The sequence below is a fragment of the Lycium barbarum genome, chromosome 8, assembly GCF_019175385.1.
Source record: "Lycium barbarum isolate Lr01 chromosome 8, ASM1917538v2, whole genome shotgun sequence".
NCBI lineage: Eukaryota > Viridiplantae > Streptophyta > Magnoliopsida > Solanales > Solanaceae > Lycium > Lycium barbarum.
The window spans coordinates 92,850,977-92,863,693 of record NC_083344.1 but is presented as its reverse complement, the minus strand read 5'-3'; the positions used below and the strand labels follow the sequence as shown (position 1 = coordinate 92,863,693).

Here is a 12,717-nt window from a genome sequence, read left to right as displayed (position 1 = left end):
ACCCTTTCATATTAGTGGCACCGTCTTTTAAAATGGTCCAGACTCCCGAGCTAGTCCCCGAGGCGAGCAATAATTCTTTATCAACCTCAGGAACCATGGCCGACGTGAAGTCAGCCACGAAATCTGCCAGTATTTGGGACTTGATAGCTGTTCGGGGCTTATATTCAATGTTATACCCGCTGATCTCCACGTCCCATTTTGCTAATCGACCTGAGATCTTGGGTTTATGCATGACATTCTTTAATGGGTACGACATTACAACACATATAGGATGACATTGAAAGTAAGGTTTCAGCTTCCTAGATGCACTCAGTAAGGCAAGTGCTAATTTCTCTAAGTGTGGATACCTTGTTTCAGCATCGCCTAAGGTTCTACTCACATAATAAATGGGAAATTGCGTACCTGCTTCTTCTCGAACTAGGACTCCACTTATCGCTATCTCCGATACTGCCAAGTAAAGGTATAATTGCTCGTTCGCTTTTGGCGTATGCAGCAACGGAGGGCTCGATAAATACTTCTTGAGTCCCTCCAAAGTCTTTTGAAATTCGGGGGTCCAGGCGAAGTCAGTTTTCTTCTTCAGTAGCGAGAAGAATCGGTGGCTTTTGTTTGACGATCTAGAGATGAAGCGGCCCGGTGCGGCTATTCGTCCGGTCAATCTTTGCACTGCCTTTATGTCGTCTACTACGGTGATATCCTCTATTGCCTTTATCTTGTCCGGATTGATCTTTATTCATCGGTCGGATACCATGAAACCGAGAAATTTCCCCGAGCCGACACCGAAGGCGCATTTTTCTGGGTTCAACTTCATGTTGTACTTCCTCAGTATATCGAAAGTTTCCTGCAAATGCTTTAAATGGTCCTCTACTCACAGGGACTTAACTAACATGTCATCAATATAAACCTCCATTGTTTTCCCTATTTGGTGTTTGAACATGCAATTAACTAGGTGTTGATATGTAGCACCAGCATTTTTAATCTCAAAGGCATTACATTTTAACAGTACGTACCGAACCTGGTTATGAAATAGGTTTTCTCTTGATCCTCCAGGTTCTACGTACCGAACCTGGTTATGAAAGAGGTTTTCTATTATCCTCCGAGTTCATGTGTATTTGATTTTATCCGGAGTAAGCAACGAGAAAACTTAGCATGTCGTGCACTGCCATTGTGTCGACCATTCGGTCGATGTTAGGCAAAGGAAATAAATCCTTTGGGCATGCCTTATTCAAATCCTTATAGTCTATAACATTCTGAACTTATTTCCTTTTTTAGGCACGACCACTACGTTGGCTAACCAATCCGGATATTTAACTTCCCGGATGAACCATATTTTTAAGAGTTTAGATACCACATCCTTGATGAAAGCGTGTTCGATCTAGGAATGCGGCCTCCTTTTCTGCTTAACCGGGTGACAATTTGGATCCAAGCTCAGCCTGTGAGGTGTCACCTCCGGTGGAACACCTGTCATATCTAAATGGGACCAAGCAAAGCAATCAACGTTAGTTTTAAGGAATTTAATGAATTTTTCCCTGAGCTAGAAGGTTAACCCCGTGCCCAGGTATGCCTTCCTCTCCGGTAGATGTATAAATAATATGACTTGTTCCAGCTCCTCGATCGTGGACTTAGTAGCGTCCGGATCATCGGGTGCCACAAGGATCCTGGGACCCTATAGTCAGTCTCCTCATCTGCAGCGTACTCCTCCTGATCTTCCGGGGCTACCGGGATCGAGGCCTGTGATTGCTATTTAGCGTCTTCTTCCTTGGTTGGCTTCCCATCCTTCAGTACTGGAGGTTTAGTGGCCGGGATCACTTCCTCGACCGCGAACATTTCTTTTGCAGCTTGCTGCTTACCACAGACTGTCTTAATTCCCTCTGGGGTCGGGAATTTCAGCACTTGGTGCAAAGTTAAGGGTACTGCCCTTATGTTATGTATCCACGGTCTTCCAAAAAAGGCGTTGTATCCCATGTCACCTTTGATCACATAGAACTTAGTCTACTGTGTGGTTCCCGACGTGTTGACCGGAAGGGTGATTTCCCCTTTCGTCGTTTTGCATGCCAAGTTGAACCCATTAAGTGCTCGGACTGCTAGCACGATCTGGTCTAATAATCCTAACTGCTCAACGACTCTTCATCGAATGATATTAGCTGAACTACCTGGATCAACTAATACACGTTTAATTCAAAATTTATTGACAAGTACAGATATTACCAGTGCATCGTTGTAAGGCTGAACGATGCCTTCTATGTCTTCGTTGTTAAACGGGATAACACCCTCGGGATCATAATACCGTGTTTACTTTTCTCTTGTGATGGAGACTTTGGTGCGCTTCAATATCGGTCCTTAGGGAATGTCTACTCCCCCAATGATCATGTTGATCACATGTTGAGGTTCTTCCTGTTCGACTGGCTTGTTGGCATCCCTGTTTTTGAAGTGAGTCTTAGCTCGTTCACTGAGGAATTCTCGAAGATGCCCCAAATTAAATAACCGAGTGACTTCCTCCCTTAGTTGCCAACAATTCTCGTTCTGTGCCCGTGAGTACCATGGAACTTACAAATCAAGCTTTTATCTCTTTGATTCGGGTCGGACTGGAGAGGTCTCGGTCACCTTATCTCTCCAATGCGACCGAGAGCCGCTGTTATGCCTGCTACATCTGCATTGAAACTGTATTCTGATATTCTCGGGGCATCTTTATTCCCCGACGGTTTGTTGGAACCATTCTTATTCATCAATCCTCGATTGCTCGGACCGCGTTCGTTCCTTCTATCATTCCCGGTGAAGTCATAATTACACTCGTGGCCTCTTCGATCGGGTGGGTAAGGTTGATACCTATCACGAGATTGCCTTGATTCTCGATCTATCTCCCTCTTCGATCGATCATTCTCTTTGTTTAGACGTAACGATCTCGATGCATTCCTAAAAAATTGATCCTCTTCGACCCTGATCTTTGACTGATATCTGTTGTGTACATAGGCCCAGGCGACTGCTAGGTACTTCACCAATTTTTTCTTTAATTCTAGAGACGTGATCGAGCTTCTTGGGTTGAGTCCCTGAATAAACGCATGAACGGCCCAATCGTCTTGGACCGGTGGTAGGTCCATATGTTCCATTTGAAACCGGACCACAAACTGTCAGAGTGTCTCGCTCTCTCACTGTTTGACATTGAACAGGTCCAATTTCCTCGTTTCCACTTTTATGGCTCCAGCGTGAGCTTTGACAAAGGTATCTAGAAGCACAGCAAACGAATCTGTAAAGAAATGGATCATGGGCCTAACTCAACCCCAAAAGCTAGACACATCTCACCCGATGTGGGCCCCCAAATTAAATTGTCCACGCACCAGATGTCCAGTCCTTGGCGTGAGGTGGGGTGTTGGAGAATGAAAAAAAGTCCCTCATCGGTAGTTAATGAAATGGATGGTCTCCTTATATGGACTTGGGCAATCCTCCCCTCATAAGCTAGCTTTTGGGATTGAGTTAGGCCCATGATCCATTTCTTTACAGAATCAATAGAATGTTCGGGTAAATTGTGATACCATACAATTGCTCCCTTTGATAGGGTCTCCCCGAATTTCTTAAGCAGCATCGACTCTATCTCGTCCTTTGCGAGGTCATTGCCTTTGACGGCGCATGTGTACGCGATCGCATGCTCGTTCGGGTCGATGGTCCCATTGTATTTGGGAATATCGGGCATTCGAAATCCCTTCGGGATCGGCTTCGGTGCAGTACTTGGAGGGAAAGGCATCTGAATAAATTTCTTGGAATCCGGACCCTTCAATAATGGGGGTGCTCCTGGAATTTGATTGACCCTCGAATTATAAGTTTCCACTTTCTTATCATTTTCCTCTACTCGCTTTGGCAGTTCTTTGAGCATTCTTATTAGTTCAGCGGTTTGCCCGACCCGTTCCTGTGGTTCTCAGCAATGGTCCTTTCCTCTCTCGGGGCAGTTTCCTCGGTCTGTTCGGACTGAATAGCGTTGGGTGCTCTATTCTGGTTTTGTAATTGAGCTATAGCCGCTTGTTGGGCCTGCAATTGTGCCATAGCCATCTCCAATTGATTCCTGAGCTGTTGCAATCTGGCCCCGTTGCCCCTATCTGCGTGCGCGTCACGTACCGATGACCGGTCGGTGTTCACAGCGTTTTGAGAGTGAGGATCGGCCTCATTTGGATCAACTGGGGGTACATTGTTGTTAGGTACCCCGTTGTCGTTTTCCTCGTGCTGGCTTGACTCAGCATGAAAGTTAACAGAGTGAGAGTCCGACATATTGTATAGTCCTGAAATCAAACTTCAAAGAGCAAGCGTAAAATAACGTGCGTTATCGAAATTCGTATAAAACCACCACTATTATCCTAGGCCCCAGGGTGGGCGCCAAACTATTTGCCCTAAAAATTGGATAACAATTAAATTCGTACGCGGTTCAAAGGATATCCGGTTTAATTTAATACGAATGATTATAGAGCAATAAATAATAGTGTAAAGGCAAATAAGAACAGTCAAACCAAAGTCTAAATAAGGTACAAAATCTTCAATTACTGATAAGAGAAATCGGCGGCGCCATATCCAGTTGATAGCGGATATTTCAGACCCTCGTTTATCATTGTTGACCGCCTTCCCGTCCTATCTCGGTATCCAGTTCCAACCGAACTCAGTGACCCGGGATCAGATGTGCTCGGTCTTGCTACGATCCATCGCTTGATCTTGACCCCGATTGGGACTCATCCGATCCAGTAGTGACCATCATAATCTTAAGTTTCTTGACGGGAAATCGAGGATACCCTTGCCCTCGGTTTTGCCCGTATACAATAAGATCTTTATTGCTTCTGTTTTCGGTTGGTAGTTCACCTTTTTTTATCAACAAAAATACTAGCGGCACTTGCCTTTTAGGTGACTTGAGTACTTTAGCTCCTCCTATTGCAAAATACTGCCATAGAAGTATTACGTTATATAAGTTCACTTTGGGAGATGTATACATACAATAGCATTAGTATAATTAGCAGCATATATACCATTTGTTTTCAGAATATGTGCATTTTATAAGTCATTTGAAATATATAAAAGTTCTATTTCATTCCTTAAAACTCAAAGAATACACTTATTTGAAATATATAAAAGTTCTATTTCATTCCATTGATTATTGACAGCTCCTTGGCGTAGATCATCCGGTTATAATTCATATATGTTTTTCTAGAAAAAATAAATTCTCTTACATATATAATTCAGGCTCCATTTTTGCTAACGCTGATATCTGTGTACAATAAGATTGGAGATAAGATTTAGAACATTCTTTTCCAGTTGAACTTCTTTATTGCTATATAGAGAGATAAGGTGGAAGTGATGCCCTAACTGGACCAAAAATCCTCAACCTATTTTTCATCTAAGGAAATGTTCTACCTTCCAGAATTCCAGGAAACTGTGGTTGGAACAGCTGTAACTGAGATTGGAATTTCTTCCATTCCTCTATAAACAAAGTGTAGCTTGAGTTTTTAGCAAAAACATCAACTGAAACCTCCTTATTTTCAATCAAGCTCCTAGCATATTGATCAAACTTAGTGATATCTTCCAATATCTTGATAAAATTTCTTGCGTCAGCCTCAGCTCTAACCTTAATAAGCCTGTCTCTTGCCTCCTCAACTTGAGCCCAAAAGCATGAATCTTGTGTCAAACTCGCGAACCGGCTTCTTGCAGTAGGATGATCATCAGTGCCATTTTGGTCACTCCACCACTTATCGAAAATCTTGTACCTTTTGTCCCTTCCGTGCTGCATGTAGTGTCCTTTCGCATGATGCGTTTCACTCCTGTAATACTCCGCAATATCAAGTGGCTCAACGAGAAGTTTGTAGTACTGAGAAGCATTTCTCCACTTTGCACGCTTATGAAAATCATAGGGAAGTTCATTAGCTTCCAACTTGTCAATCACAGAATCCCAAAACTTAGCAAGTTTGATCCTGTTCATATTGACCTTAAAGTCTCGTTTCGAGGCACCTCTTTGCTTGAATGAATCATAATATCCCATTTGATCACCAGAATTATCGCAGGATGCTTTATACCACTCTATCTGTGATCTGAGCGGATTGATCTTGGATAGACCAATTGCAAGGTTAGCGCTGTTGAGGTTGCGAGTTCGACCCAACTTTTTTGCCTTTTTCAGGGCCTCCCTAGCATCTTCTGAATTCAATTCCTGTTTGTCAAGTAGAAGTAAAATCATTAGCCTAGCTCTTCCACAGGTATCAGAGAATGAGAATAAACATAGAGACACGAACCACGACAAAACTAAAATCAACAATGCCAGAGCAATTTTCACCCCTTTGGAGCAAGCGATGAGTATCAATACATGTAATATAGTACCAATAGAGCATACATTGCTCTTTCTTGATGAAAATTGCTCTACAACATTACTAGGTATATGAAAGCTATGTTGCTCAGACTCTTCAAAAATGCTGAAGGGTGTATGTCGAGCAATACAGTAATGGAAGTAGTTAATAAGAATGCTTGACATTACATGAGAAGCTATTCCCAGTGACTCCAGTGCTAATGTTATCCCTGCTTCATAGCTTGACTCAGGTAGATTGCCTCCCATGAAGCTTCTATTCTCTATAAATTGCCAATGAAATTTCTGAATGAAATCAGCATAACCAAGATGATCCTCGAGGCTAGAACTTAGCGAGCCATTCAGTAAAGTCAAGTAAAGCAACTTAATGACAAGCATCCCGTTATCTACACAAACTGCACCGGTGTTGGTGCAGAACAAGAAGCTCCCAAAGGGCCAAAATGAACTCTTACATTCACCTTTTGATAGAACTCCAAGAGAAAACAACACAATGCGGAACAGCTGAGTCTTGTTCTCCTCAGATAAGTGAGAAATAAACTGGAAAGAACATGATGAAGAAGCCAGTGGGATAGATGGGGCAAAGAGCAGTCTTGGGACTATATCATGCTGTGAAACCAAATGGCAAAAATGTCCAGCCCATCTTTCTTGAAGAATGGCTCGGGAAAAGGACTCATTGCCAAGCATTGGAGAGCCAAAAGTAATGCAAATCACAGAGCAAATAGTTTGCAGGTGGCAGAGAAGCCAAAGAGCTAAAAGGGAAGCAATTGCTCCTCCAACTGAATGTCCTGTTATGACTATTGACTTGGTTGTGTTCATTATTTCTACCATCTGCACATTTTCAAGAAAAGAAATGGTCACAGAATTTCTTTGAGGGGATTTTCAAGGAACAGAAACGAAAAAGAGTAGGAATTTTTGTTAAGATAATTCGGGTAAACAGTCTTAGTTTTTAAATCTTGTATTGTGTTCAGGTCACTTGGCAAAATGCACAAATAACTTATCAATACTTATTGGCAAAAAGAATGTTTGAGGTATATCTTAAGTTCTTCTCTTCAGAAATTCATTAATTTCGTAAAATCAACCTTTGAAAAATGATTACTCTCTCTTTTATTCTTTTTTCAATTTTCAATTGATCATTAAAAGATATTTTAAGAACAAACTTTGAGTTTTAGTACCATTTAAAATGATCTCTCTCAAGATAAATATTTGCACCCGATGTTTACACCAAATTATATCTAACCTACATGGTTAATGAATAGCGAATTTAATTAAATGAAAGGCGTCATTCTATGCATATTCATTAACAGTAATATGATCAAAGGAGGTGGAATACATAATAAATTAATAACTACTCATGATTAAGAGATAGACGTTTATATACAAACACATATGTATCTATTGGTTTGGTGAAAGCACAAGTTCGAACACACATTTTACTGTCGACGGAAGTTATGTATTTGGAGAACTGAATGAGACTAGCTAAGTGGACATCTTTTTTATAAACTTCTACGCTATTTTCATATTTGCAAATGAACAGCTACTTAAAAGAGCTAAGTCAGAAATCTTGAATGATGATAGCAAGTTATAACATTATAGTATGATCAAAACATGCCTAAATAAATTTAATAAATTTGACAACCATAAATGCTATGCATGGTTTACCTCCAAAACTTTGCTCTAATAATAATCAATACACTCCAATAATTTCCTGAAAATAATTGTTTGGTGTTTAAGTAGGTAAAAAACTAACTTCATTAATTGCAAGGAATTCTGTTTTTCAACATTTTTATTTTTTAAACTTCACAGATATGTTAAATGACGAAATGGTAATTGTTTGTTAGTCAACTGTTTATGGACGTTTTCTCTAGATCAAAAATTATATGGGCCACAAAAATTATATGGCTAGTAGAAGTAGGAGGTTTAGAACAATAGGTTAAGAATATAAACATTAACCAAATAACGCACAATGGAAATATGGAGTCAACTTTGGCCGACATAAAAGTTAGTGTTGAACAGCTCAGACTTCTTTGTCAATTTCATAAACTTCTGAAAGATAATAAATAAATAATCAAATTAGAAGTAAAGTTTTCCAAACATGAAAGCTACTATTTTTTGTTTTTTTTCCCCGGAGAAAAACACACTTTGCTTCTACTCTCTCCGTTCACTTTTATTTGTCACATTTCACTTTTTGAGAATCAATTTGATTAATCTTTGTAGCTAAACTGATTTAGATCAATTTAATACTTTAGAATTAAAATTTAGGTATACAAAAAATACTAATAAGTTGAAATTCGTTATCGTATTAATATGATGAAATATACATCTTAAAATGTTGGTTAAAATTCATATAATTTGACTTTCTAGAAGCGAAACATGCTAAGTAAAAGTAAACGGAGGAGGGAGTAATAAATTTTTAAAAAAGTTGTAAATAAAATAAAATTAATTGTTTGAAATCTTTAAACATCTACCTCCTAGTCAAAAGTCAAGAGTCAATAGTCATCGACGATGCACATTGACTAGTGAGATGGATATGTGTGGAACTAAAAAGTTAACTTTGGTCAAAAAGAAAGGTAACGTTGCTCTTTTCACCCAAGCTGAAATTTCTACCTTTACAGTCAATGTGTCCGCTTGTTAATTGTTCTTAGATTTCACGTTAATTAAATTTCTTTTCTTCAAATTCGTACTCTCTCTATCTCATTTTATGGGAAAATGTTTGATTGCAAACGAAATTTATAAAATAAAGAAAACATTTGACACATAAATTACTATATACAAAATACCAACATTACATTTACCATCGATAATTCAATGAGCAATAATGAGAGTTTCACATATTTTTCTATTTTCTATCTTTATAAAAAGAAAATTTATATCAAAATTCAAGTGGCTTTGAACAGGTAATTAAGAACAAATATGAGAATGCTGAGATTATATTATTTCCAACTCTTGTTGAAATACAATTTTTTTATCGCTAGCCAAGTGGAACATATTTGCCCCCGAGCTATTGAAAATAGAGCAATTATGCTCTCTGTTTGCTTTTTTGGCACATAATACGTTACTGTTAGCTAAGTGGAGCAAATATGCCCCTCTCTATTGACAGATTTGACATAAAATGTTTTTTAGCATGATTTTTTTTTAATTTTTTTTACAGAGTTGAAAATCCAATTTATAAAATAATAATCTCAGTAACAATATAACACAATTAGTTGAACTAAGTTACAATATCAGAAAAAAAAATACTAACTGCAATGGGTTGAGTTGAAAAATTAGATCTTTGAATTAAAGAGTTCAACTGAAAAATTAAAATTTTGGATTGATCTTCTGTCTATCTAAACGAGTTCATCCTAAAAACTAAAACTTTGAATTGATTTTCTTCATTGCAACAGATTAAGACATCCACTTATGGATGATTTTAATTTTAATTGACAAATTGTGTTTTATTATTTGTCAGATAATTATTTTGATTTAATTCATTAAATGTGTTATATAGTAATTGAGAGAATTTCTTTCCAGCCTGATTTTCAACTTAGCAAAAGAAAGATTATTATAAGTTAAAGTATTTGATGATTCTAGTAGAGAGGGCATATCTACTCCACTTGACTAACGTAAGAGCAATTTTGTGCCAAAAGACAAATATATATGACATGATTGTTTTACCTTCAATAGAGTAGGGGTATATTTGCTCACATGGATAATGATAAGAGCAATTTTGTACCAGAAAATTAAAAGTAGGATACAATTACTTTATTTTAAATAGTTCAGGGGCATTGTTAACCCTTTATGGGTCGTTTGAATCGCTGACTAAGCTATCCTGAATTATAGTCGTGATATATAATTCTTGAACTTATTATTTTACGTTTCACCTTCCAAGTGAGATAAAATAACACCAAATTTGATGGGATAAGGGGATAGCTGAGGATTAAATTTGAGGTCAAATTTATGATTTGTTTGGTCAAGGTATAAATTTATTTTGAAATTAATTATAACTTATATCTTCGACCAAACAAAATTTAAATTAATGTCAAACTTACTAATGAGATATCCCACATTATCCATGAAAAAAACGAACCATATAATATAAGGAAATATAAGGAAGGTCGAAGTTTTGCGTTAATTTATTTGTGGGGAATATGCGGAGTCACATGATAATTCTTTTTTTTTTTCTTTTCGAGAATAAAGTAGAAAATGGTTAGATATTTCGAACTTTTTGCGAGCATTATATGGTAGGAATTATTTTCTTTAATGGAGTTCAATTTTGAGACAGAATAAACAGAGAGTGAAGAGGCCAGGGAATAAAAAGCTCCTTTATTGAAGTTTTTTTTTTTTTTTTGAAGATTTCATAATTGTACTATTAATACTCTCTCCGTCCCAATTTAAGTTTATTAGTTTGATTATGCATGGAGTTAAAAATAAAGATAAATTTTTGAATCTTGTGATTCTAAATTAAGAATGTATATAATGTACTAAAATGTCATTTAAATTTTATAGTTATAAATGTTTGAATTGTCAACTTACGAGAAGAGTATAACAAAAAAGGGAAGTAAAAGACACTTAAATTAGAATGGAGAGAGTAATAGTTTAATACCAAAGGAGTGTTTTGTATTACTACTAGTAGGGGTCGTTTGGTGCATGGTATACGCTGGGATATCCCAGCACTAATTTTTTATACCATATTTGATAGAAGGTATAAATTTATCCAGCATAAATTTATCCAGCATAAATTTATACCTTATACCAAATAAAATATAAAATGTATCCCATGGTATAAGCTGGAATATACCTTCTTATACCACTTATCCTGAAATTATTTTTTACCATCTCCTAAATGATATAAAATAGTCCCAAAATATTGGATAAATTAGTCCTGAAATTATAATCCCGAGATAATTTTGGCCATACACCAAACGAGCACCTAGAGTAGAAATATATGTCAATGAAAATAGTAAGTAAACTAACCTGATCACGGAACACATTGTCCGTGTGGACTGAAAGAAAAAGATGCAATAATCGAGCATGGACCATGGGCGGATCCGGTCCATCCAGGCACAAAGCAGAGAAATGTTCATCAGGAAGCGGCACTAAATTCCGGCAACTCTGATCAACTCCGGCAGCCAATTTAACGCCGGAGAAGCCCACATATGCTGTCCCACCAACTCGAATCACGGCGAAGTGGCTAACCTCCGATGCATCAGCCACGCCACAAGCCTTGTTGGTTTTTAACAAAGAAATTAGGAAAATAACAGAGAAAAATACTCAGAGAAAATTATACTGCAATGCACACAAATTATATTCTATCTTAGAAAATATCTACAAAATCATATCTTCAACTAACTAATCAAAAGAAGTTAGGGATAACTAGCTAACAAACTATTATGCCCTCTATCTCAATTTATGTGACACTTTTTGCTTTTCTATAGTTAATTTAACTAAATTTTGAAGCTAAATTTATCCCAAGTAATGTGATATTTTTTGCTTTTCAAAAATCAAAATTTGACTAAACTTTGAAATTAAATTGGATTAGATTAACTCAATATTTTAAAATTAAAATTTATATATTTGAAAACTACATGAAAAATACTATAAATTTTATCTTTTCTCATATCAATTTGGTCATACCAATTTGGTGAAAAAATATACACCTTAAAAATGTTAATCAAAGCTCGTACAATTTGAATCTTGACAATTGAAAAGTATCATATAAATTGAGACGGAGGAAGAATTAACTACGAATTATTCAAAAAACTAAAGCTGCCGCAGTTTAAAAGAATTATTTTAACAAACCTTCCACGACTCCTCCAGCAATGGTGTCGACGCCACCAGAGCTGCCAACGTCTCGCTAGACTCGAACCTGCACCCATCATAAGTTCTCTTTAATTGTTTGAAAAAAACTTCTAATAAAGCTATGGGGTTAGTCGAAAAGTTGGTGTTTACTCACGATGAAGCTTCCGATTCCATAGTTTTCCAAGTTTTTGTGAGAAAAAGAGTTTGAGGGAGAAGTTGCTAACTGAAAAGATTTGAGGAATAAAAGTAAAAGATACTGTTTAATAAGACTTTGAGAATTGACATGTGTGCGTATATATTACTCTGCGCGTGCTGTCGCGCAATCAGTACGTCCCACCATCAGAGAAGGGGGGGGGGGGGGGGGGGGGAATGAGTGAATAATTCTTTTAACTTGACATCCTGAAGTGTAAGTTACGCATCAACTTTGGCCTATTTGCAAACTATTCTCAAATTATAACTCCTTTTTTCTAATTAAATAAATATTCTCTTGAGCAAGTCACATTTAGGGGTGACAAAACTAATCCCAAGGCGTTTGATCCATCCAAGCTTTAATGAGTTTCGGCTAGAGTGATTTTAAAGATAGACTAATTTGGGCTTAGCCCACATTGACCCTTCACAAA

At 37.4% G+C, this 12,717-nt stretch overlaps 1 protein-coding gene across 2 annotated transcripts; it reads right to left on the bottom strand.

Annotated features, from left to right (window-relative positions):
- Positions 1-5,171: 5,171 nt before the first annotated feature.
- LOC132606307 (lipase-like PAD4) lies at positions 5,172-12,408 on the bottom strand. Of its 2 annotated transcripts, XM_060319749.1 has the most exons (5): positions 12,252-12,408; positions 12,098-12,164; positions 11,273-11,521; positions 6,491-7,147; positions 5,172-6,169 (listed from the first exon to the last, which is right to left on the bottom strand). In XM_060319749.1, exons 1-5 carry the CDS (start codon positions 12,269-12,271, stop codon positions 5,366-5,368), a joined length of 1,797 nt encoding a protein of 598 aa, XP_060175732.1. In that variant the 5' UTR covers positions 12,272-12,408; the 3' UTR covers positions 5,172-5,365. The 2 variants fall into 2 exon arrangements, with proteins under 2 accessions (XP_060175732.1, XP_060175733.1); XM_060319750.1 differs by lacking the exons at positions 11,273-11,521; positions 12,098-12,164; positions 12,252-12,408 and adding an exon at positions 7,979-9,118.
- Between the last annotated feature and the right edge of the window lie 309 nt (positions 12,409-12,717).